Source organism: Canis lupus, chromosome 6, assembly GCF_003254725.2.
Source record: "Canis lupus dingo isolate Sandy chromosome 6, ASM325472v2, whole genome shotgun sequence".
NCBI classification, from domain to species: Eukaryota; Metazoa; Chordata; class Mammalia; order Carnivora; family Canidae; genus Canis; species Canis lupus.
In genome coordinates, this window is record NC_064248.1 from 48196593 (window position 1) to 48223266 (window position 26674).

At 34.7% G+C, this 26674-nt stretch overlaps 1 protein-coding gene across 3 annotated transcripts in view; it reads left to right on the forward strand.

Moving 5' to 3' along the window:
- OLFM3 (olfactomedin 3) overlaps window positions 1-26464 on the forward strand; it is a 193153-nt gene extending 166689 nt beyond the window's left edge. For all 3 annotated transcript variants that reach the window (XM_035717949.2, XM_025417469.3, XM_025417467.3), the window contains 2 exons: window positions 18467-18573; window positions 19685-26464. In XM_035717949.2, the coding sequence (XP_035573842.1) occupies window positions 18467-18573; window positions 19685-20362 (785 nt within the window). In that variant the 3' untranslated portion in view covers window positions 20363-26464. The remainder of the gene's footprint in view (window positions 1-18466; window positions 18574-19684) is intronic.
- The last annotated feature ends 210 nt before the right edge of the window (window positions 26465-26674 follow it).

Genomic DNA, 26674 nt, shown 5'->3' on the forward strand with positions numbered 1-26674 from the left:
TGTATATACTATGTGTCCCTGCTAGGTGCTCCCAAATCCTGATATTTCACTAATGACTGGACTTTTCATGTTTCATTATCATTGCATGTGTAACTGGATAGCTATCTTCTAGATTTTTGTTCCATGAGAACAAGAACAATGTCTATGATATTCCCTTTAAAACTTGTATCCCCCCAATGCCTAGAAAAGTGCCTGACAAAGGAAAGTTAATATTTGCTGAATACATTAATTCTATAATGACTCATATAGTAATAATTTCCAACTTTCAACCAAGTAAATATTAGCTATTTCAAGACATTGAATAAATTGAAAAAAAAAAAAAAAGCTCTCTTCACCACATATTTGAGTCAGGGGGCATAGGACTGACTGAGACTAAGGAAAGAAGGAGTTATTTATCTGATATACCACCTTATACACTGTTTTGTTAATAATTAATGTTATAGAGTTTATTGCTAATAGAGAAAAGGTAAATATTACTGACATAAGTGAATTCTGTTATATTTTATGTTTAAATCAAGAAATACCTTTAGTTTGATGCACATATTAATTACATAGCTTGCCAGATGATGTCTCCACCAAACCAGATGAGAAGAACATCTCAGTCCAAGAATTGAGTGCCCTCAATATCTAAGTTCCTTTGGGGGTTGCAAAGAAATATCCAAATGCATTTTTATTATCTCATAAAATATTTGATTACAGATTTTCTGTCAATGACAGCACATAGGATTGGTCTGTGTAGGACTTTGACTTACTTTGAAGAGGCCTGTTTGTTACAGATGAATCACTCCAGATTCTGAGAATAGATTCATTTGGTTATTTCTAGCATCTTATGATAAACCCAAGCCATAGGCCTTGTACACCAAGACCAGATATCTGCTAAGTACACACACTCTACTAAAGGAAGGAAAGGCAATAGAATAGTTCTAGCTAGTAAACACTTTGAAACTTAAAGTATGCCAGTCAGGTTTTTGAGAGATTGGCATGGAAAATTCTTGGAATTTACTTAATTTTAGAAATGAATTTCACTTCTAACATATATTCTGAGTTGACTCAGCTAGAAATAATGTTGCAGTTAGGAAATGAAATCTACACTCCTGGGCAGCCTAGGTGGCTCAGTGGTTTACCACCGCTTTCAGCCCAGGGTGTGATCGAGTCCCATGTCGGGCTCCCTGCACGGAGCCTGCTTCTCCCTCTGCCTGTCTGTCTGTCTGTCTCTCTCTCTCTCTCTCTCATAAATGCATAAATAAAATCTTTAAAAAAAAAAAAGAAATCTACATTCCTTTCAGGTCTTTCATAATCCCGTGTAGTTTTTTTTCAGTCCACATATAAATCTCCCACACACAGCCTCCTCCAATATTGAAAATGATATTTGGGACAAAGGGGATTAATTTAAGTGGACATAAATTCATACTATTTCTTCCTACTGAACCATGGATATTTCCATGGTATCCTTAGGCCTTAGGACTGTGATCCACTATATATATATATATATATATATATATATATATATATATATATTTTTTTTTTTTAACATCAAAGGCTCTTTTTATTAATTTGCCCTCATAGGCAACAAAGTTAGAAAGAATGTGACTGTCAAATTAAGTACATTAATTAGTTAATATTTAATTTTATTTTAACTAATCAAAAACAAAACCTAGCTACCAATGCAAATATCAAACAGCAATAAAATAGTGTTCAACTTTCTTATTTAATGAGATGGTTGCTATTTGAGTTAATTGATATGACCTTACAAGAAACTGGAAATAATTCTCACACATTATAAACTCTTTTCTAGATTATTAACAGCTCTGAGGTCCCTATTTACTTAGAAGAGAGGCCAGTGCCACAATGACTCTAACTTATTTATGCTTCTTTTTGTCCCAAGAATTGGGTACTTTTCTCCATCACAACAGATCTACAGAACAAGCAGAACTACTTACTGAGAGTCTCCTAAGCAGAAAGTAAATTTATCAACGGAATCACAACCATTAATTACAATGTAAAGAACACGTCCAGGTAGAGACAGACAGACCTAATGACATAAGGTATGAAGTCACATGGTTCCTGAAAAAATAAATAACAGAATCTTCATATTATCCTTTTAAAAATGACTCCAGTTTGAAAAGAAGTATCTGATACATATATTTGCCAAGAAAACACAAACACATGATTGAGAGTGGTGCCTTAAATTAATAGTTTAACACTACTGGGATCCCTGGGTGGCTCAGCGGTTTAGCGCCTGCCTTGGCCCAGGGCGCGATCCTGGAGTCCTGGGATCGAGTTCCACATCAAGCTCCCGGCATGAAGCCTGCCTCTCCCTCCTCCTGTGTCTCTGCCTCTCTCTCTCTCTCTCTCTCTCTGTCTATCATAAATAAATAAATCTTAAAAAAAATAGTTTAACACTACTTAGTACTTCTACTTCCTGGGACTTTCAATAAAAATTATATGAAGTTATCTCTGGGAACACTTTTAACTTTATGCCTACTATTAACTGATAAGTAAATGCCCAATTATCAAAATATCAGAACACATGGACTCAGAAAACAGATGTTAATCAACAGGAGAACCATTAATTGGACATGAAGGGAAAAAAAAATCTGGGGTTCAGTGTTCTAAAAGCATCTAAAATCCAGTTGCTCTGCTGTTTGGATCTATAGTGGGACATTGGATAAACATGGTATCCTCAATATAGTAACAGGAACAAGAAGGCTCATCCATCAGTGGCATCCTTGCTCTCAACACACAAAACCAATTAGCAGAGGGCAGAAATGGATTGGGGCAAGAGAATAAAATTGTAACAATGATGAATGCATCTCCACTCACCTTTTCAGTGAATTTGCTTTTAGGGAAAATGTCACACTATATATCACATAAATTTTAAGATACTAAAAAACAAACTAGGCTCATTGCCTGCAAGGTCTAAGTCACTCCCAAACAGTGAATAAGGCAGTTAAGGAAATCACAGGCCATTAACAGCACTAGAGCACAACTCCACTTATTTCTACTAGAGAATTAAAGTTTTAGAGAAAATAGAAATTAGGGGGAAAGAAAAAAAAAAAAAAGCTTCCATAGTAATGCACCCTAGTGGCCTGAATGAGACACAGTGATGCTCTTTCCTAACTGCTTAATTTTCTCCTATGAGAGACAGAATAAAGCCCCATGTGCTTAATTAAATACCCTGTTCCCAGACACGCAAAATATAATTATATGCATGTAAGAATTTGATGAAAAAAGCATGGTTAAAGATCTCACACACATACCCTGAGAACATCAATGGATGTTTAATGTGCGTTATAATCAGGCTTTTTAGTCCTCTGCTCCCCACTCCCTCAAGTTCGTTCTATTTTAGGGCAATGGTGTGGTGCCATCTAGTGAAGCACAGGGCACATCTTTCTACTAAGAGTTTTGAGGCTTCATGTTCAATAGAAGTAGCATAGCACTCAAAACCTTAAGTCACAATTATGAAATTCGGGTTACTGTCTTTACCGTGTTTATACAAAATTAGATTTTTAAGGGAAATTGTCTATGTGGTAATAGTGTGGTAATAGTCTTATTTGTTCATTCACTAAATATTTATTGACTCTCCAATACGTGCTGGCACTCCAGTGGGCAGTTGGTGATACAAAGATGAGTAGCACACTGTCTCCCTCTACTGTTAAGAAGTCTGCATTCTAGTGGAGACAATGAGCACAAAAGAAGGTAACTACAGCCTACTGCTTGGCAAGCACTGTGCCAGCTGTTTTACGTGGGTTAGTTCTAACCACTGCAAGAACTTAGGCAATATCATTGGCAATTTATGCTCAGAACATTTAAATTATTTACCAAAGGTACGTGTTGGAGCAGCATTCTTTAAACTCAAGTTCCTTCTGAATTTAAAGGCAGATTTCTTCCCCGGATTTCTTTTTCTTGCTGTAGAAAGAAAGGAGCTAGAGAGTCATTTTCATCCTTTCCTAAAACTCATGCACATGCACTCATATCATTCCTCTCTCCAATCAATCTCTTAAAGCACCTCATTCCTGCTTCCTCACTTCCATCACCCTAACCCAGACCATCATTCATCATCTCTCATTTGGGAAACTGCAATGGCTTCCTACCCACTCCTCTTTACCCAAAGTCATTGCCTCTCCACCATTTGGGGTGTTTAGAGTAATCATTACCAAATGCAAATTAATCATACTACACCTATGTTTAAATGATTTTCTTTTAAAATTAAATCAAAATAGCTTTTCATGGTCCATCTTGATGACATGGACTCTGCCTAATTCTCCAGCCCTTGTCTCATAAGTTCTCATCATGTACTCCCTCTAAACTTTAGCCATTCTAATCATTCAGTTCCTCAGTCATGCATGTTTTCTTGCCTGGATATTGACCTTATTCCACCCTGTCACGGAAACTCTTCCATCTCACCTATCCAAATTCTAATGATTTTGCATTTTACATACCAGACACCAACTTTCTTATGAGGCCTTCTCTGATTGCTCCTTTATGTGGTTGGACTCCCCTGGCACAGTCTCTAAGAGTTCCCCATCCCACCCCCCATGACATATTTTTCAGAAATTTCCATTCTGGAAATTTTCCATTCCAAAAAAAATCTGCTTTCTTAAAATTTTTGTAATCTCTACTCCCTTAAAGAAAAGTCCCTCCTCTGAGAATTCAGGGGTCATCTATGTCTTATTTCAGTTGAATTCTTGTAGACTATCATAAAACACCTGAAACATAGTAGGTAAAAATTAGTGTCTACCGAGGATTTGAGAGGAAATTTTTTTTTAAGATTTATTTATTAGAGAGAGAGAAGGAGAGAGAGAAAAGGAAGAAGTGGAGGGAGTGGGAGAGAGAGTCTTAAGCAGATTCTGCACTGAGCACAGAACCTGACACAGGGCTGGATCTCATAACCCTGAGATCATGACCTGAGCCAAAACCAAGAGTCAGTTGCTTAACTGTGCCACCCAGGGGCCCTGAGAGCAAATATTTTTAAAACAAAAATCTTTATGTTGCATTCAAGAAATAAATCAGTGTATGTCAAATATAAAACATCTGGATCTTTTATAAAACACACAAATCTTTAAGGAAAAAAGATAACAAAAGCACAGCCTTCATTAACCTTTTTTCTGTTGCCATCTGTTCTTGTTTCAATGGTAATGCAACATTACATTACAAAACATAAGATATTTGGTTCTACCGAGCACCTAAAGCATGACACTGAAAATCTCAGTGAAAGCAGGAATTAAGAGAAAAGTTAAACTGTGTGCCTGGACTGGATTGGAGTGAAGATTTAACTTGGAAATTTAATAGGAGAAATTTACAAGAATAACCCCATGAATTAAATTGAGAAGATCTTCAAATGAGTCATTTAGTAAGGACAATCCTACTCTCCCTAAAATTCTAGACTGTAATATAGAATGCAGCTGCTCAGTATCCAAGCACTTGGTGATGATGACTCATTCTCCCAGAATCCTGGAACCCTCATTATTTTTCCACATTTTGGGGTAATTAGCATACTTTACCATAAATTGATTTATTATTTATCTTTCTTTTTATGTCCTACATTTTCCTAGATTACAACTAAATAACAAGATTTTTAAGGATATAAAAATTGTGCTTTTAGAAGAAAGCATGAATTGTCAAATTATTTGGGATTTTATCATACAATTCTGCTCCACTTAATTTGGATATTAAATAGGCTTCCCCTTAAACATATGTTCAAAATAGAAGCTCTATCTCAGAAAAAAAAATGAGATAATTTTTAAAATAATTTCATAAATCAAATCAAGAGAAATAAAATGCTCACTTTCCTCCACTGCCTATTCACTGTACTTTTGAATATACAGAACCATGCACATGCAATATATAATAAAATGCTAATTATAATAGCTTAATAAATTTAGAATTGTTAATTTTAGAAAAATACAGATATTTAAAAACATATTATTCTTGACCTTATTTACCAGACACCCATCGAGAAAACTCATTCTAGTGCCCCCAATAATACATCAATTATGTCCATCATTATCCCCACCTTTCTCTCAGTAGTATAAGTGGTAAGATTAAATATACAAATAAAATCTTAAGTAATATGCATAGATTTTACTATATTTTACTAGAATTCACTGTGTATGGTAGACATAAACTTATTTTCAGTAGCTTTAATAGACGTAAAAGATCAAATCATATCTACTTGCTACATGAGTTCTCCAATGGCCTTAAGTAAAAAGAAACAACATTCCGTCATAAACGGATTCACTACTCCATTTAATTTACTTATATGGGCATGGCCTTAGGATTTAAATCCAGAAGCTGTTAGTCCAGGATATTACAAGATACAATTATATATTGAAGAAATAAACAAAAGACAGATGGTTTTTATGCTTCATTGATCCAAACACAGATCCACTGAATCCCAAATGATATATTTTCCTGAGCTACTGATTGATAAATATGGATTGCAACTGGTCGTAAAGAGTTTAATGTCTAAAAGTCATTAGAAAATAAAACGGTCACTTTCATAAACTATCTGTTCAGTATATTTTCTGAATATATACAACCGTATATATGTAATATATTATAAAATGCTAATATTTTCATGTGCCTCTCTGTAGACAGAGGAGCATAGCAGGAGAAAATCAATGAAGCAAGACTCTTAACTTCCTTCTTTGCCATCCACTTTTGCAAGAACATTTGTCTTCCAGGCATTTGAGGAAATTATCCTTTCTGTCTGGTTTTGTCCTCATAGAAAGTGAGAGTGAAGTAAGAAAGATAATGATTTATTTGAACAAAAACTAGTTTTCAGGAGCCAAGAAATAGAAATGACTCCTATTGTTTATTTTATTTTACTTTATTTTTACAATTTCTCCACTCCATCAGAATCTGAAAATACCTGTGTTTACTTGACATTAAGGTCCATAAAAGTATAACTAAAAAAGCATCCAGCTGCTTGTAAATTCTTGCACCTTTAATTTTACCAATTTCATTATCAAGATGAATTTTAGCTTGGAATCAAATAACTATTTGGAAGATAAACTTCAGCTGCAAAGAAATCAACATTGAGAGTCCTGTTTTTTGGCTTCCCAAGAGTAAGAGTAGATGATAATGATGGTGACCATGATCACCCTGATGATGTGTATGTATTTTACAACAACCCACAAATACCACCTTCTTCCCAGCAACATATAAAAGTTTGTTGATCCTCTATCCACTCAGTGTTTCCTTAGTCAGAATAAGGAAATAGCAAGCTTCAGAATTTTCATTTGAGAGGAGGAAACTCCATCCCAGAGACAAAGTGCATTATTCAATTTTAATGCTACAGCTTAGATTGGAAACCGGATCTCTTAACACTCACCTCAGCATTCTAACCTGGATGGAATATACTACAAAAACATTTCCATGGAAAATTTCTGGGAATTTGTAGAAGTCAAAAACAAAGATACTTCTCCCATCCCCCTCCAAAAAAAGTATAAAAAAGATAGAGGCATGGTTATCGTGGTTCCTAAATAGATTATACTACCATCTACTCATGGGGTTCGTTTATTTAATAATTCTCTTTTCCATCTCCCCTCTCTAATAGATTATTCACAGAGGCAAACAAACTTTTCTTAAACATAACATCAGCACAATAATAAAATGTTCCCATAATCCTTTATTTCTCTACCCTCCTCTTTCCGCTTTTTCTCCTTTGAAAGAATCTTCTATAGCTACTGCTTTAATTTACAGTCTTCAAAACCAACTGTGATCCAGTTTCTCTTCTTAACATACCATCTCCATTTGATTCTTGTGGTCACCAGTGGCTCCTTGCTGCTAACTTCCATGATCACTTCTGTGAGGTTATTAGATATCTCAGTGGTATTCCCCACAAGTCAGTACTTCATCCTTTCTAAAACACTGTTTTTTGTTTTTTTTTTCTTAACACTACACTATTTTTAGGTCCCATTTGTAGCTTCTTTTGGGCTCTTTTGCTGGGTCACAATGCCCCAGAGCTCCGTTCTAAATGCTTTCTTTTTTTCTGTACATGTCCTTCCTCTAAGGCAATATTTAGCCTCTGGCTTTCACCAGACTGTTAAAGCTGTATCTCAAAAGGGTGTCTATGCTCCCTAGATTTTTTAACTATCCTCTTTACACCTCCACTGGCATGCATACCAGTCATGAACAACTTAAAATAATCTCTACTGAATTCTTGATCTTTTCTCCCATACTCATCCCTTCTTCAGTTACTTCCTGTGAGTAAATGGCAACTACAATCTTCCCAGCTTGGACAAGCCAAAATTGGGATGTTATCTTGGACTATCTTTTAATTTAAGGTTTTCTTCAATTCCTCTTTTTACTTTCCATTATAACATCTATTCTGAAGCCAGTCCCATCAACTGTATCCCAAGATTGTGACCCAAACCATCTATTATTCTCCATCCCCATCACCACTTCCATCATCTCACCTGGCCCAATGCAATAATCTTTTAACTGGCCTCCCTGTCTATACAATATTCCCTCTGTAATTCCTTTCCATATGCCACCTAGAGTCATATTTTTAGAAGCTGGCTCATAGTCTGCCACTATCCCATCTTCTTAAAATTCCCCGATAGTTTTATATCATACCTGGAATAAAATCCAAAAACTCTGATTTTACATAGCTTCAGTTTTGGACCACTTAGCTAACCTCATCTCCTTTTCCAAGTGTGCTCTGGACATACTGCCCTTTTTTTTTTGTTAATTTCTGTATCTTTTAACTCATCAAGCATATCCAGATATAGGGCCATAGTGAGTACAACAAGAATAGCTAATATTTATTAAGTTATATAATTTTTTTAATCTTCCCAAAACCCTGTGAAATAGATATCATTACTGTTGATATCCAGGAGACACTGGGAAGTTAAAAACTATTCAAGATCCCCAGAGAGTAAGTGATAGAATCAGGATACAAATCCAGACAGTCAGATGCCTTAACTCCTACTTTAATACTGCCCTCTCTTAGCTGATCCACTGCCTCAGTATCCTTCCCTTCGACTTATGGTTCCATGGATGACTTCTTTTTTTTTTCTTTTCTGTTTTTAAAATTTTATTTAAACTCAGTTTGCCAACATATGGTATAACATCCAGCGCTCATCACATCATGTGTCCCCGTTAACATCTGTCACCCAGTCACCCCATTCCCCCACCCATCTCCCCTTCTACAACCCTTTGTTTTTTTCCCAGGGTTAGCAGTTTTTCATGGTTTGTCTCCCTCTCTAATTTTTCCCACTCAGTTTCCCTCTTTTCCCTTATAGTCCCTTTCACTATTTCTTATATTCTACATGTGCGTGAAACCACATGATTGTCTTTCTCCGATCGACTTATTGCAATTAGCTTAATATTAGCTTAATACCTTCCGGTTCCATACACATCAATGTAAATGGTAGGTATTCATCCTTTCTGATGGCTGAGTAATATTCCATTGTGTACATAGACCACATTATCTTTATCCTTTCATCTGTCGAAAGACATCGTGACTTCTTCCACAGTTTGGCTACTGTGGACATTGCTACTATAAACATTGGGGAGCAGGTGTCCCGGCGTTTCACTGCATCTGTATCTTTGGGGTAAATACTCAGTAGTGCAACTGCTGGGTCATAGGGTAGCTCTATTTTTAACTTCTTGAGGAACCTCCACACAGTTTTCCAGAGTAGCTGTACCAGATCACATTCCCACCAACAGTGCAAGAGGGTTCCCCTTTCTCCACATCCTCTCCAACATTTGTTTTTTCCTGTCTTGTTAATTTTAGCCTGGTGTGAGGTGGTATCTCATTGTGAGATACACTGGTGTGAGGTGGTATCTCATTGTGGTTATGATTTGTATTTCCCTGATGGCAAGTGAGATGGTGTGAGGTGGTATCTCATTGTGGTTATGATTTGTATTTCCCTGATGGCAAGTGAGATGAAACATTTCTTCATATGCTTGTTGGCTGTGTGCAGGTCTTCTTTGGAGAATGTCTGTTCATAACTTCTGCCCATTTCTTGACTGGATTGTTTGTTTTTTGGGTGTTGAGTTTGATAAGTTTTTTATATATCTTGGATACTAGCCGTTTATCTGATATATCACTTGCAAATATCTTCTCCCATTCTATAGTTTCCTTTTAGTTTGTTGACTGTTTCCTTTACTTTGCTGAAGCTTCTTATCTTGATGAAGCCATGGCTGACTTCTTGTCAATTAGATCTCAGATTAGATATCACCCTTTCTGAAAGGCCCTCCCTACTCACCCAATCTAAAGCAGCAAACCCTCTGTCACTATCTAATTATTCTACTTAAATATTTGCATTAAAATTTTCCTGATATATTTCCTTTTTGCTTACTTGTTTTAGCCCCCTTTTCTTCAAAATGGAAGCTTTCTTCAAAATGAAACCAGAAAAAATATGTCATGTTTTGGCTTACCATTGCAGTTCTAGTACATGGAACAGTGCTTGATGCTCATTAAGTCTTAGCTTGATGAATTAATGAGTAATAAAATGAATAAGTGAGTGAATTAATAAATGACTCATTTAAGATATTATTTTTAAATTGTTGATGCTTTGAGCCATTATAATTTTTCACTTCAAGTGTGCTTTGTAGATTAATGCTATAAATTTTAGTTTACTCAGAATGTCACTGTGGGGTGGAAAGTTATGGTGGATCAAAGTCAAATGCCAGGAAGACAAAGGCTGGCATTTCATACTGTGAGTCACTGAGCAGATGGGCGATAGCTAATGGGTGACACATGGAGGATATTGATGGAGAGAGGAATCATATAGAAGAACCAAAGAATGCAAAACACAAAGTTCATAAATGTTCACAGGAATCTCTCTGGCCAGAGACTACATGTAAAATATCTTTATTTGGAACCAGAGTTCACATAGTTTCATATTTATCCTTTTTTTAATTTTTTTTTAAGTGACCAAGTGCAAGTGGCATGGGGCAAGAGGCACAGAGTAAGAGAGTATCTCAAGCAGGCTCCATGCTCAGTGCAGAACCTGACACAGGGCTCAATCTCACAACCTTGAAATCATGACCTGAACCTAAGGCAAGGGTCTGACACTCAACTGACTGCACCACCCAGGTGCCCCTACATGTATATTTTTAAAATGGTCTACGTCTAACATAAAAACCCATTACACACACACAGAATCACTGAAATCTCACAAAGTTTGCAAAATTATATTGATTTACTACATTATGGAAATAAGTTTTCTTCACACAGTCAGGACAACTACCATTAAAACATATATGCAAGACCAAATCAGTGGGACCTAATAAGAAATACAATTGCTAAGTATGTCCTTTCTTGACCCTCACATTCATTTTTTTCAGATTTTATTTATTTGAGAGAGAACTGGGGCAGGGGACAGGGAAGGAGGGCAGAAAGAGAGAGAGAAGCAGATTCCCTGCTGAGCAAGAAGCCCAAAGCAGGGCTTGATCCCAGGACCCTGGATCATTACCTGAGCTGAAGGCAGACACTTAGCTGACTGATCCAACCAGGCACCCCCTCATGTTCATTTTTTTCTAGAAAATTAAACATGGGAAACTACTTGAACTTGCTGGTTTCTGTGTTTGACAATTTATGTTTTGTAGAACAGTAAAGGTAAAAGTGGTTTAAAATGAGATAAATTTCAAGTTATCTAAGTAAGCTTAGTGGAAGACTTTCTGTAATTATTTTATATCAAGAGATATTCAGTGGTCTCAATGCTACATTCTTTTTCTCTCAATATAGTCTTAGTCTGAAATCACTTCTTCATTTAACTTTCCTTGTCAGATGATTAAAAAAACAAAAAGAAGAATAAAAGAAGAAACGGAAAGGATAAGCAATAGTATTTTGAGGAGCTACAACACATGGACCTATTTTGTCTTCCTCTTATATTCCCACAGTATTGGCACATAAGTTCTCAGTAAATGGTTGTTAAGTGAATAAATTAATTATTTTATACTTAAATATTAAGAATTGATTTTATCCTCTAATATATTTCAGAAAAAAACATCCATTGTCATAAGAAGAAAGCAAAGTCATTTTTAGTTTAGGTGTCAGAAGCTTTTAAGTCCTGGTGTAAATTCTGTCTTAATTCCTGGCCTAAGTGATCTAAGTAAGCTCAGCAGTATCCCTTTGCCACATGGATACAATGCTGGGTTGTATCCAAACATCACAGAAGCCAAGACACCTCAAGCCACTGATGTGCTGTCAGTTTTGGGAAATGTTGATTATATGAGGTTCATGGCACAATTCCTAATTACAAATATAGTTCTTGTACAGGTTTTAACTAATCCATCTCAATTCATATTAAAGTTATGTTACATAGACTGAGTTCAGACACTCATTCACACCCATAAAAGGAATCAACACATGAAATATGCATACATCTGAAGCAAATATGGACTTTGTATCTTCTTGCTTTATCTAAACTGTGCTTCTGCCTTGAGGCAATAGAGGCTACCTATATTAGAGGAGCTAACTTTGCCAATAAAGAAGGTTAAAAATTTCATTTTGAGTTTTAATTGTATGTATAGTCTGGCTAAGTGTTGAGTTAAACTTCATAACTACAAATCTCCATTCACTTTCAGTATCAAAACAATTGAGGTCACTATAATTTCTTCCTGTGTTTCCATTTGGCCATTTCCTCTGGATATAAAGTGTTATAGAAACTAACATCCCATTATGTTTATATTTCATATTGAGACATTATATTGATCTATATCCAGAACTAGTTTTAACAAACTTCTGAGATTCCAGATATCTTTTTTTCAAAAGTGCATTCATCTTTAGAAGATATTTCCACTCTTTTCTTTTGTGGCCATCACTGAAATGGATGGTCAAAATGAAATTCAGTCCCTGTGTGACTTCTGACTAGAGCAAGAAATGTAAAAGGCATTTCCATACACCTTCTCACATCCACAGGAAGAGTATCTGTTCCTCTCTTTGCAAATGCTCACACAGAAATACAATGTTGAATGCATGCCCATTCAAAAAAGATGATAAAGTGTAGGCTGGGCAAGGACTCTACAAAGATCAGCAAATTTGCAAAATAGTCTAGGGTTACAGGACAAAATGTGACTTCTACACTGAATGAGTACAGTGGGAGGAGGCAAAGGCACAACTATTTGTGTGGGGATTCACCCTAGCAACTCGGTTACCAGTAAACTAAAACTGGATAAAGACCAAAACAGGATCCTTGAGCATAAAGCCAAGGTAAGAAAGAAAAAGGGCAAATATAAGGAAGAAACAATTAAGAAGATGCAGGAATGAAGTAATCTTATATACAACTTTTAATAAAAACTGCTATAAAATAAAAACAAAGTATTTTTCAAGAAATTTTAGACTGATTTTTCCTTCTTTACAAAGTGGGTCATATTTTTCCTAGGTCGTAGTCACTATTTTGAATTAAAATACATAGCATTTCTACTTGAATCACATGCATAATATCTTTTAATACAGCTCCTACACATGTACTAACAAATGTAATCACCTATTAACTTTTCTTAACATCTCTATAAAATAACTGATAAATGTAATTCATAGTATGGATTCTAATTTTTTTAAGTGAAATAATTAAAGGGAAAGAGACTGCCATGTCAACTATAGACAGAGATGGAAGTTTAAAGAACACAATTTCAAACTAGTCCTTATAGGACTGAAGCCAAATTAATATTCAGAATACTCACAGCTTTCATTTCTGGAGACTATTTCTATATTCAATTTACACCTACTTCCTAGACCTGCAAGGAAGCATGGCATTTAAAAACCTGGAAATTATTTGTCAATGAGCAATACATAAATGTGATTTTTGCTTTTTAAATTTAATGGCTAATATTAAGTTTTTGCAACTATTTTAGCTTTTAAAATTATAATTTAAATATTGTACACACATAACTAGAAAATTATATGCTTAGAATAAAAAGCAAGTCTCCTTTTCCAGGGGCAACCACATTTAGGTTTAATTATAGGGCTTCAGGTGGCCAAAACCATATTTCTAATACTGTTTATTTTTCCACTTTTTGGGTGGGCAGGTTATCAATTCTGAAAAATTTTTATTGACTTTTTTGCTCAGCAAAATGCAGACTGAAGTCACTTAGGCAAAGCCACTTCCTTATCTCATAATACAATTTTATGACTATTCACAGTTTAGACCTTAGTAACTTTTAACTTCATACCTCATATTTAAATCTTTATTATTTTTTCATCCACTATAGGAAAGCTCTCTTAGCACCCTATTTTTAAGTAGGATGTCAGTTACACTTCCATCTTTTTATCATCTCTTCTCCTAATTTTTAATTCTTTCATCATGCGGTCTTTCCCTATTCTTTTATGTTATCATGGTTGGAAACATTTTGTTGTTTCTATAATCAGAGTAGATGAAATATCTCTGAAGTATTCTATAATTAGTTTACTAGCTGATTCTACAAGTTAAACACAAATGTTTTCATTATTATGACAGTGCTCATGTTGTTCTTCAGGAGTTAGGTGGTGGACTCTGATATATTCCTTTTCTCTGAGTCCAACTTCACATCATCTGTGCCATTCAAAAGGGAAAGTCATTAGAGTTAAGTTCAAATGAACTTTCCTTTTATTTCTGTACGGTAATTGACTCCCCCATACCCACTTCTTCTTAGAGAATCTCATACAGTATTTCGGTAGATCAATTCCCCTTACTTCTGAGACTCCCTCTTGCACATGTCTGTCCATTCTGGACTAATTGCTCTTAAGGTCTCCTACACAGTTGTCATTCTGGGACAAAAAAGTTACTGTTTTCCTAGTCTAATGTCTTCCCTGTCTCTGTTCACTGTTAATTTTCCTACACTATGTCCTCAGATAATTTCTTAAGAAAAAGTACATTGTAGGCAAACTTTGCAAAGTTTACATGTGAAACAATATCCCTAGTATAGTTTCCTCTAATTTTTCTCCCTAAAGATAAAGGCACTAATTATTGTCTTCCAGCATTCAGTATCGATAAGCCCAATGCCAGTCAAATTCTTCTCTCTTTGCATGTGACCAACTCACACTCTTTCTCTGAAAAGTTCCAATTTCTTCTCTTTATTATTAAACTTGTAAAATCTCACAGTAATTTTCTAAGAGTAAATCTTTTTTCATTCATTAGGCCATGCCCTTCTAACATGAACACAGGTTTCCCCATTATATAAGAGTAGAGCATTCCTATGCAAACTTTCAGAAGCTAAAATGGCACAAAGCAAAGCAGTTGCCATTACTTTATATGGGAAATTTCTTGAGAATTTCCAGACCTTAAAAAAAACCTCTTTCAGGCTTTTCTGATATCTTAGGACACATCTTGCTAACAGACACATAAAATAAATCCAGATAAAGCAAGGGTGCTCACAGTCCTAGTTCATAGCTACCACAGCTTGACACTGAGATACTGAATATGGCTCCCAGGGAAGGAGCTTGGTGATGCCACTCTCACTGCTCAGGGGAACAGAAACTTTTGAAGGGCAGAGAATACCTGTATTTAGGTTTTGTAAATGGGGAAATATCCTGTATAATTTCTTTGATAATTACTTTTTTCTCTCCTTTCATTGTAGAAACTTGCTCTTCAGATGTAGGAGCTTCTAAGTTGATCCTAATGCATCTATATATTTTTCTATATTCATGTCTTTTTGTTTTAATTTTTGGGGTAGCTCTTTATCTTCCAAACTATTTTTGTAAATGTAATCATATATTTTTAATTTCTTTTTTTTTAAGATTTATTTATTTACTCATGAGAGACAGACACAGAGAGAGAGAGGCAGAGACATAGGCAGAGGGAGAAGCAGGCTTCTTACAGGGAGCCCAATGCAGGTCTCGATCCCAGATCCTGGAATCACGCCCTGAGCCAAAGGCAAATGCTCAACTGCTGAGCCACCCTGGGTGTCCCTATAGTCTTAATTTCTAATAGCTCTTTTGTGTTTTCATTTTACATTTCATAGTCTACAATATACAAACTCTCTAGAGACACCAAGGTCCTTCTGCTCTCTGTATTCTCTGTCTTATGGAGTCTGTTTTCTCTGCACTTTTACTTGAGTCAGTCTCATTGTAAGCTTTTGGAAAACACATGCTAATCCTTGGTTATCCACTCATTTTTTAAAAATCTGAACAATAAAATCTGCTTGGAAACTGTGTATTTGGGTAGGGCTTGCCATATTTATTCCATAGTGAGTAAAGCAGGAGACTACCAATGTCAGAATGCAGGAGCCTTTGTCGGGAGCTCCGATGCCTACATTAGTTGCCCTAATCCTTTTCAAGTATTTAACACAGATTTGTAAATATTTTTTTAAGCTGCCTCCTGGGGTCCTGGATCTAGGGATGAAGATAGGATTGATTGCTCTTCAGGCATGATTTTAGTGCCCTAAATTGCTCCCAATACCGTACAATAACTGTGTTTGTGAGTCTCCTCTCTTCTTCAAAGCAAGCCGCTCCCTCTTTTGCAACTGCCTCTTCTGCCTAGACACACTGATGCATCTTATCTTATCCTACATCTTTAATGGCCACTCCATCACCTTCTGCCTTCTAGAAATTGGTTAAGTTTCTTCTCTACTAAAGACTCTCATACCATTCTCTTTGCTTTGGGCTTTTCCACCCACATTTTACTCCTTTACTATCACTTTAATTAGCTCTTAGGAAAAAAGAGATAAACACATGTATTAGCCCATCATAATAAGCCAGAGTTACTTTTCATATTTTACCTTATTTTGCTATTTGTATTTTAACAAAAGAATTTATTATTCATGCCTAAGGGGAAATGTGTTTTCTGATACTTTTCAGGGGATGGGATATCTTCCTATTTATTTTAATTCTCTTGAAATTTTCAAATTCTTATCAGCTATGAACTTAGAAATATTCATGTAGGACATCATTTAAGATCATATTACTTTCATTTATTGTGCAAAGAATATACTCAATGAGATTCATTCAAAATATATTTGCTTTTGTCTAGTTCAAATCGACACTACTTACCCATTTATTGTTCATATGTTCATAGCAAATTGAGTTGATGTAATCTAAATAGTTTTAGCCCAATGTTTTGGTATTCAATATAGATAATGCCATAAAGTCTTTTTTAATCATTTGCTTAGTTTATCAGGTATGAGGAAATTATAAAGTAATTCATTTCCATACAGCATATAAAATTGCCATCATATCTAATTTCTTTCACAAAAGGAGAAAAAAACTGTATTCCATTCAGGTTTCATGAAGTGCTGAGAGATCACTAAATCTGTACTATCACTGAACAGTGGTACAAAATGTAACATTATCATCCATCATCTTCCTGACTGAACAGCTTAATATTCTTCCAGTTGCAGATTGTTTTTATAAGGAAGAGAGAGAGAAAAAGGAGTCAAAATAAGCTCCATGGTACAGTTAGTAGTGTCCTTGATTTGCTTTGGGGATCTGTTCTTTATTTTCCAAATATACAGGAGTAGGGACTAAATAGAAATTTACAAATTCTAAGGATACACAGAGAACAGAAGAAACGTGGAACAAACAAGACAAAAAGACATTTAGGGAGAAAGAGAACATAAGGGGGAAGAGTGGGTACAAATGGATAGGAAAGGATATTCCTTTGTTTAGACTAAGGGTCAACATTTGTAGGTACTCATATTGCCTTTCACAATTTGCATCAGTCACTTTTAATTTTTGCTGTTTAAACTCTCACAAAATGCCTGGGTTTCTGTTTGGCTTAGGCTTTGGCATTTATGAAGTCCAAGTTTTTCCTAAACTCTTGCAGCTGTGGTGATAAGAAAATTACAATTTTTCAAGGAAGTCATTAATTTTTTATCAAGTACTACAGTGACCGATGCTCTGTATCTTTCACTGTGTGTGCCTATTAGGGTCTTGAGTGCTTGAGGTTTTTTTTTTAATGATTTTGTTCGTACCTTCAATGGCTGCTGTATCAGGCCCTGCTATCTGCACAAAGCATTTATCCTTCAAAACTCTACCTCTTTCAGGCAGACTGTGATTGAATTTTTATTGCTATATTCTATAAAGACATCTTTCACAGGAGCTACTTATTCTCCAATACTTAAATCAGCATATAGAGTTCTTTCTGGCTTGTAGAAGTTGTCCAAAGTCTCAAGGCATAGGAGCAGGGGAAGGGTAGAAGGGCTGGTGATCAGGTAAACAGGCCCATGGTCAATTTGTTTAATTTTTCTGACTTCTTTACTTAAAACAGCTGCAAAATTGGTAAAATGACAATGATTTTCCTCACTGTTTCTTCCAGACTGTACAAATCATTTCCCATTTTAAAACTCCCACTCTTTAGACTTAGAGCATCAAAAAAGCAGCTACTCATGGTTCAAATTATACTTAAATGCACAGCACCCAATATGAATGATCATTCACTCAGAATATGTGATATCAATCTCATGGATTTGCTTTATTTCAGGATTCCTTTCTTTGCTCTCGCGTATGGTATGCATTTGACTTTGGTATAAGTATGTGTGTTGCAATCGTTGGTCATGTTCACCCAACATGTTTATGTTTCTGTATTTTCAGCATGTGGCAAATTGATGAAAATCACAGGCCCAATTACAGTCAAGACGTCTGGAACCCGATTTGGTGCCTGGATGACAGATCCTTTAGCCTCTGAAAAAAATAACAGAGTATGTTGCTTCCACAAACACCTTTGCTTAGAATTGTTTTATTTGTGCTTTATGTCTATTGAACTATTTATTTTCTTTAGAAATATTAGTTTCAACTTAAAAAGTGTTACATTATTTGCAAATGTTCTCAGTTTGCTGCTATTAACATATCTATAGCAAACTTATTTTAGTAAAATATTCCATTTTATAATTCACCAGTAAAGTAAGCCCGATTTTTATTAGTTTTAATCTTGTTTTATGCTAATAAAGAGCTAATTATGAGTACGCAAAATTCTCTAGATACTCCTTTTAAAACCTGCTCCTTAGTATGAGAAAAACAAACAAACAAACAAAAACACTAAGTAAGTGGAAAACTCAAGAGCAACCAATTCAGTAACCAAGCTGAAATATTCCTGGAACCTAGAGGTAATTTTAAAGTAAATAGTACTGAAACTTTGGGGGTGCATTTTCATAAGTTAGCAATGCTTGTATTATGTAAATCAATATACTGGAAACTTACCATAGCTCTATTTATGGTCTATTAAAAAACTCAGTTTACATTAAAATTCTCAAGGGTTACATACAAATAAGATTAGTAGCTAAATTAATAAAATGGTAACACTAAAAAGCAGCTGTACCTATAAGCTGATCCAATGAACAAGTGTTACTATAAGTTTCTATGGTATCCATAAAGGAGAAATAAATGTGTAAAATTAGACCATATATTTTTTAGAGCAAAAGAATAAATTTGCTTAAGGGGATGTTTTTTGCAATAACTGAACAAAGTGACATGATTTGCACTGATAACTGAACACAAAGTGACGTGATTTGCACTGATACATGGTTAGTCACTCAACGATATGCAATGAATAGTCAAATAAATAAATAATAGAACAAAAATCATATCAACTTCAAGCAGTAAATTCAGTTGTTTGCTTTCCACACAGAAAATGCAACTATGTTTGCCTGTGGTGCTATCACATTGCAGGAGGTTAACAGTAAAAATAATGTAGCTTCCAAATCCTGAGAATGGTGATATTTAAATGTGCTGACTCTCACTGATTTCATTTTGGAATTCTCAGAAAAGCACAGAATTTAGTCATTCTTTCTATTTTTTCCCCCTTTTCCTCAGGTCTGGTACATGGACAGTTATACTAACAACAAAATTGTTCGTGAGTACAAATCAATTGCAGACTTTGTCAGTGGGGCTGAATCAAGGACATACAACCTCCCTTTCAAATGGGCAGGAACTAACCATGTTGTCTACAATGGCTCACTCTATTTTAACAAGTATCAGAGTAACATCATCATCAAATACAGCTTTGATATGGGGAGAGTGCTTGCCCAACGAAGCCTCGAGTATGCTGGTTTTCACAACGTGTACCCCTATACATGGGGTGGATTCTCTGACATCGACCTAATGGCTGATGAAATTGGGCTGTGGGCTGTGTATGCAACTAACCAGAATGCTGGCAATATTGTCATCAGCCAACTTAACCAAGATACCTTGGAGGTGATGAAGAGCTGGAGCACTGGCTATCCTAAGAGAAGTGCAGGGGAATCTTTCATGATCTGTGGGACACTGTATGTCACCAATTCCCACTTAACTGGAGCCAAGGTGTATTATTCATATTCCACCAAAACCTCCACATATGAGTACACGGACATTCCCTTTCATAACCAATACTTTCACATATCCATGCTTGACTACAATGCAAGAGATAGAGCTCTTTATGCCTGGAACAATGGTCACCAGGTCCTATTCAATGTCACCCTTTTCCACATCATTAAGACTGAGGATGACACATAAGCAAATGTAATTTGTTTTCACTGATCTAAGCAGTGTCATTTGTGATAAACTCTATAGAATTCCTTCTGTTTTTCCTTTATTCTAACTTTTCATCATTTCTCCAAAGCATTTTTTTATTATAAAGTTGGTTTTTCAAAAATCAGCTAAGCCTGTCTAAATTAACCTGTTGGAAACACATTTTAACTCCTAAATTTACAGGGCCTATCATGTCCTTGTCATGAAAAGCACTAAAAAGAGCTTAAGTGGCTAAAGTTATAGTTTTGCAAAAGATTAATGATCTGCCTTATATTAGAGTCAGAGACTAATGATGGCTTAAATGCATGAATGTCTTTTTTTTTTTTTAATTCTGTCATTTTTTACTGTCTTTTGCTCTACATCAGGAAATATTTTGGTAGGAATTAGGGAAAAAAAAAGCACTTTCCTCCCATTTATTTCTAAAAAAAAGATTTAAGGGTTTTATTTATATGGAAAAAATATATTACTCATTTTGCTTTATAGAATTCTCTGATGCGGTGCTGTACAGTCATTTTTAAATCTCTTGCTAACATTTTATTGGCAATATGTATTTCTACCATTGTAACCACCATTGTGCAATTGTATCTCTTCACTTCTGTGAAAGTAAGTAATATTTTTTATAAAATACACTGAAGTTTAATCTCAGTAATTATTATGGGCCAATTTTCAAATGTGGTCAAGAAGGAAATATCTTCTTGGCTTGCCCCTTTACTTAAATTTGTAAACTAGAAGGAAAATCAAACTAAATCCCTTATGTAGAATATTTGTTTTACCCCAAGTTTTTTGGATCACTAACATCTAATGCTAAAACTGAGTTTTGTGGATGAGTTACTCTGTTCATGTCACTGAAAGCAACCCATATTGTTGCTTGCAAAGATGCAACTGAGTCAGAAAATTTGGATTTGAGTTGACTTTACTCACTTATTATACAGCCAAATTTTGCTCTTCATAAATAAATATATTAATGTTTTAACTTAAACTTTACATACAACTTGCAATAATGTAATTACTTATGTCAGGACTCTGGAAGTACATGAAGCACATATAGAAACTCTTAAAAAGAAAACTCTGTGAGGTCATCTAGATTTACATTATGAGCTCTAGAGAGTTACTGGCAACATTAGTGCAAAAGAAAATGATGGGAAAATGATGGGAGTTGTCTGTGCAGCTTAAATGTGCAAAACATCAATTCAGAAAAAAAGATGGGAAGGCAATCCCTTGTTTCCCTGATTCATGTGTGCAGAAATAATGTAACCAAGAAAGAAAGCTTTAATAAGATTTTATGTTAATAACTCCAAAACCATAATCAATATTTAACAAATATATCCTTGAGTTTGGATGTACTTTCCATATGTTAAAAATACTTACCTAAGGCAGTTTTACAGAAACTAGTGTGGGTTGGTTTTACAATTTAAAAAGTATATTCTAGAACAAATAATGTAAAACTTAAATTGTGGTCAATGTTTATTTTCACACACACATGATAACAATTTCTTTTGTAAAGTAAGGATACAATAATTCAGATAAAGCATTGTGTAAAGAAATGCTCACACTTAGGAGTAGTTCATTTCAAATGTCACCAGTCATAATTCTCAAATATCTCACTGTCAAAGTCATAGAACTAAATAATTCAATCTTGAGATTGTTAAAGTTTAACAGAGATTTCATTTGTATTTTGCCTACAAAAAGTTAGCATGACTTAGTGACCACTCTGGGTCCTTTTGCAATGTTGTCTTCTCTTTTAAAATGTTTATATAAGTTCTCCTCTGCCTTTGAAAGTTAGAAAATTTAGGGGACTCACTTGTCATTGTCCACACACCACAAAAAATAATCAGCCAATACTTTGTATATCAAGAGTTTGTATGAAGAAAGAAAGTCAATTTCAAAAATGAATGAATTTTTAAGTAGATGGCCTCTGATGGATATCTGGGTCTTCATTACTTGTTTTTTAAAAAAATGATGTAATATAGTATCACATACATTCAAAACCTGGATGATCACAGCTTTTTTGTGAGATGTGCAGCTTGTAAAGCACTTTATTGTTTTCTATGTAATGTTTCATCACCATATCCAATTTATAGTGTATGTGCTGCTAGGGCAAGCACAGATTTTATTATTGTCATAGAAGTGGGGATAACATGAGTTAAAAAATGTGATTTGCATTAAACACGTACAGTTTAAAAGCATTTTTCTTAATAAATTATTATCAGTTTTGTGCCTGAAATAGAACTTACTCTAATCACTGTTTTTTTTTAATTTCAAATAAATTTTATGAGGGAAATAATTTACTATTTTAAAATCATTTACATAATCCAGTCAGTAAAGAAATCCAAGCACAGAAAGTCTTAACCCTAAATGAACTGTGCAACTGGTATTTTCTGATTTAACCAGATCATTAACAAACTTCCACGTCATTCAAATAATAACATGATTATGGTCTGACTGTGTCTAACATTTATTTATATTTGTGGCACTTGAATCACAATACTTATTATCTACTCTCATATCTATTAGTTCATTAAATGATACTGTTTTGGTGAATTCCCAATATGTAGGATAAAAGGGAAAATAATGATATGCCTAAATGTAACATTATAAGTAATTAGGTAAGATTTACCATAAATGCAGAATCTCTGGTTTTTATCACTATACTCAGTCATTTCATCTTTGCAATCTGTAGTACTCCTGATGAAAATCTGTCTTTAGAAACAATTTATTCCTCATAAGAAAATGGTCTTTCTTTCTGAAAATCACTACCAAACTTACAAGTATAAATTTTTCACACGGAAAAAAAATTATTTTTTAAATATAACTATACAAAACTGTTCTTATGTTCTCCTAAAAAGAAAAGTTATCTTCCTACTAAGGTAAGTTTTACATATAATAATCCTTTAGCTTTATTTTCCTTAAAGAGTAAATTAAAAAAAAAAAAGAAAGAAAGAAAGAAAGAAAAAGAAAAAAGAAAACACTTACTGGTCTCCTTAGCACTCAGGATTACCAAATCATTTCTGCAAATGGGTAAATTTGAATGCATCTGTTAGCAAAATTAAAAGTATCCCTTCAAGTTAGAGCAAATATGAAAAAATAGACATTGCAGAGCTTCTAAAAGCTAAGCCTTCTAGAAATATATCAGACACATTTGAAAACAGAATTTAAAAATGGCATCTTGCAGACTTGACAGGGAAAATATGATTATATCTTTTTTTTTTAAGATTTATTTATTTATTCATGAGAGACAGAGAGAGAGAGAGAGGCAGAGACACAGGCAGAGGGAGAAGCAGGCTCCATGCAGGGAGCCCGATAAGGGATTCGATCTCAGATCCCAGGATCACACCCTGAGCAGAAGGCAGATGCTCAACCGCTGAACCACCCAGGCATCTCCTATTATATCCTTTATGTACACCTTGAGTTCCTATGGCATTAGAAAAGAATGGGCATTAACAGATAAATCTTACTTTGCCTTCTCCAACATCACATGATAAGTGGACCACAAGAAGAACTACTATAAAGTGGTCTACCTAACACTATAGACAGGGGGCATCAAATTAAAATTTAGCAGTTATAGGATGACACAAAGCCTTAATCTCTGACTGCTTATAGCTAGAAATACTCATTTCTAGAAGCTTCACAGGTACTAAATATCACTCAGTTCACTAGGTTGTATCCATACTAAAATCAAGATCATGGGATGGTTTCTGGTTCTAAGATTAAGTAAGCTTAGCATAAATAAATCTCTTAGCTAATAATTTTTCATAATCAGTGACTTATGAGAGAGGATCTGGGACTTTAAAAAAGATATTGTTTTGAATTTAACTTACACTGGAAAAATACAATGAAAACATTAGCTTATAAAAGAAAAACCAACTTCACCAAAATCTTTTAGCTATTTTTCTATGGAATAATGAATTCAACTGATGACAATCTCTTTAATAGAAAACTGCTCTACTCTTTAACCAATCAGAAAGAAAGCCTCCTAAATTGACTTTACCAAGCTGATTTATCTGATTCACATCTTAAAATTATGTTCTACAGTTTATCCCTTTTGGTTGAACTATTCCATTAGGCTTAGAGGAATTTTAATCCTATTTGGAGTCAGCTGTGTCTACAAAATGTCAAACTGGTTGGCAGAAAACTCATCCCCTTTGAAGCTCAGTTGATTGCCAAATAAGTTTTACAAGTATAAATTATTTTTAAACACATCTTGAAAATGATATAAGGACATAAAACTGTATCTTGCCAAGAGTACATAGTACCTTTCATAACTACAACCCTCTTGAAACATTATTTCTAATTAGAGATGTGAAGCAATGTGGTAAACATGGAGAAGGTCTCACAAATAATTTAGTGCTGCAAGAAGTTTGCTGATACCATACACATAACCGCAGTTTGGTACCAAGCTGCATCCCTACCAATGCTATAGTCTGCCTAGAAGAGCTTGTACCCATATTCTTAAAAAAAGAGAGAGAGAGAGAGAGAATTAACTAAAATAAGGCCATTATATATCATTCCCTACCACAATCAGACCTGGAAATACTGCATCATCAGCTGACATTTTCAGAAAACAAATATTATATGACAAAGGTCTTAAAAGACCTCAAGAAATTAACTGACTAAAAGAAGCATTAGCCATTTTAAATTTGAGCATGTTACAAAAATTTATCATACTGAACTTGGTGATACATATCCAGCTAAGCTCTTTGTCTATATCATTAACTTCATGAATTCATATATGCTACCAATATGTAATTTATGGGCTTTCCAACTAGACAATACTACGTTATTTATTCATTTATTTGAAAAATAATCCCTGAGCAAAACTATGTGGTAGACAATTTCTAGATGCTAAGGATACAGCTGTCCATGGATAAAGTCTTCATGTGCTTACATTTTAGTAAGAACAGGCTGCAACAAAAATATTAATGAAAAATAAGTTCCGATTGTACTAATTGTTGTGAAGGAAATAAATACTTTAAGTCATAACAAGTGAGTGAATGTTTGCTAGGGGCAGGGTTGGGGTAGAAAGTGACGTGTAGAGGGAACACTAAAGGGAGATCTCTCTTAGAAGCAGCCTGCCATGGTAAATTCAGTCAAAGAATGGAATGTCACCAATCCAATTTACATACAAAATTTAACATCTTCCATTATGTTCCTGGAAATCCATGGTCAAAGATTTCTTAATAATTCTCTATTGCAGAAATTATTTTTTTGACTTGGAGTTTAAGGATATACTTCTGGGCACAGCCAAACCCTGGAAATATGTGCTAAACTTAGTGTATATATGTGGTTACTCTTTCTTTCATGTAGAAGATTTACAGCTTTCATCACATTCCCAAAAACCATGACTCAAAAGATCATCACTATGTCAATGCAATCTAATTTAATCCCAAATTTACTACACATCTTTATGATAAGCACTGAATGTCTGTCATCATACTTGTAACCCAAGAATTTCAGCTTGCTTCAGAGAGGAAAAAATATCAACACCCAAATATCATTGATAATTTTTTTTTACCTCAGAAGAAAAGATTAAGTTGTTCTCTATAAAAACTTTAAAGGAATTGAATATTTTGTCCAAAGCTAATTATTTTTCTGTGATCCAGTCTTTCGGGCACCTTCTTGCCAGATTCAGTGACTCAGAGTCTCTATAAGGCTCTTATAACTATTTGAATTTGGAGAACATTTTCTTATAATTCTAACACGGCCTTTTGGCAGCCCCATTAGAATCCGACAGAAATTGAGCAGATGTGGTGTGCTTCATCAGATTCAACTACAAACTCCTCTTCTGAAATTAGCAACTGTGACAACACAGAAACAATGACAAAGAAAGGTTTATAACATTGCCTTGGTTTAGAAGTTATTGTAATTGATGTGCATGCAGCCTACAGCTCCAGATATAGAAAGATTTTTTAGTAAAGACAAAACAAAAATCTCCAGTCATGTTTATACAGGTATAAAGTCATGCCGTGTAAAGCCCTGAAGCTGCTTCTGTCAGTGATGTTTTCTTCCTCCCCCACTCAAAGAACTTGAGAAGACATTCATTAGCTTCTACTTTAATGTGAACCAAAAATAATAAAAGGAGTATTTTTATTCTGTCTCCTCCAGTGTCTTTATTAAACTCCATCAGAAACTACTCTTGGAATGTGAGGTACGCATTGTAAAAGAAATAGAACATGTCTTTATGTAAGTAATGAGTTCCTATATATAAATGATACTCCTGCCCTTCAGCTAAAGTTTGGCCCAGCGAAGTGGCCAAAATGCACAATTAATTTGTGATTCGCTTTTCTTGATATTCTTTCT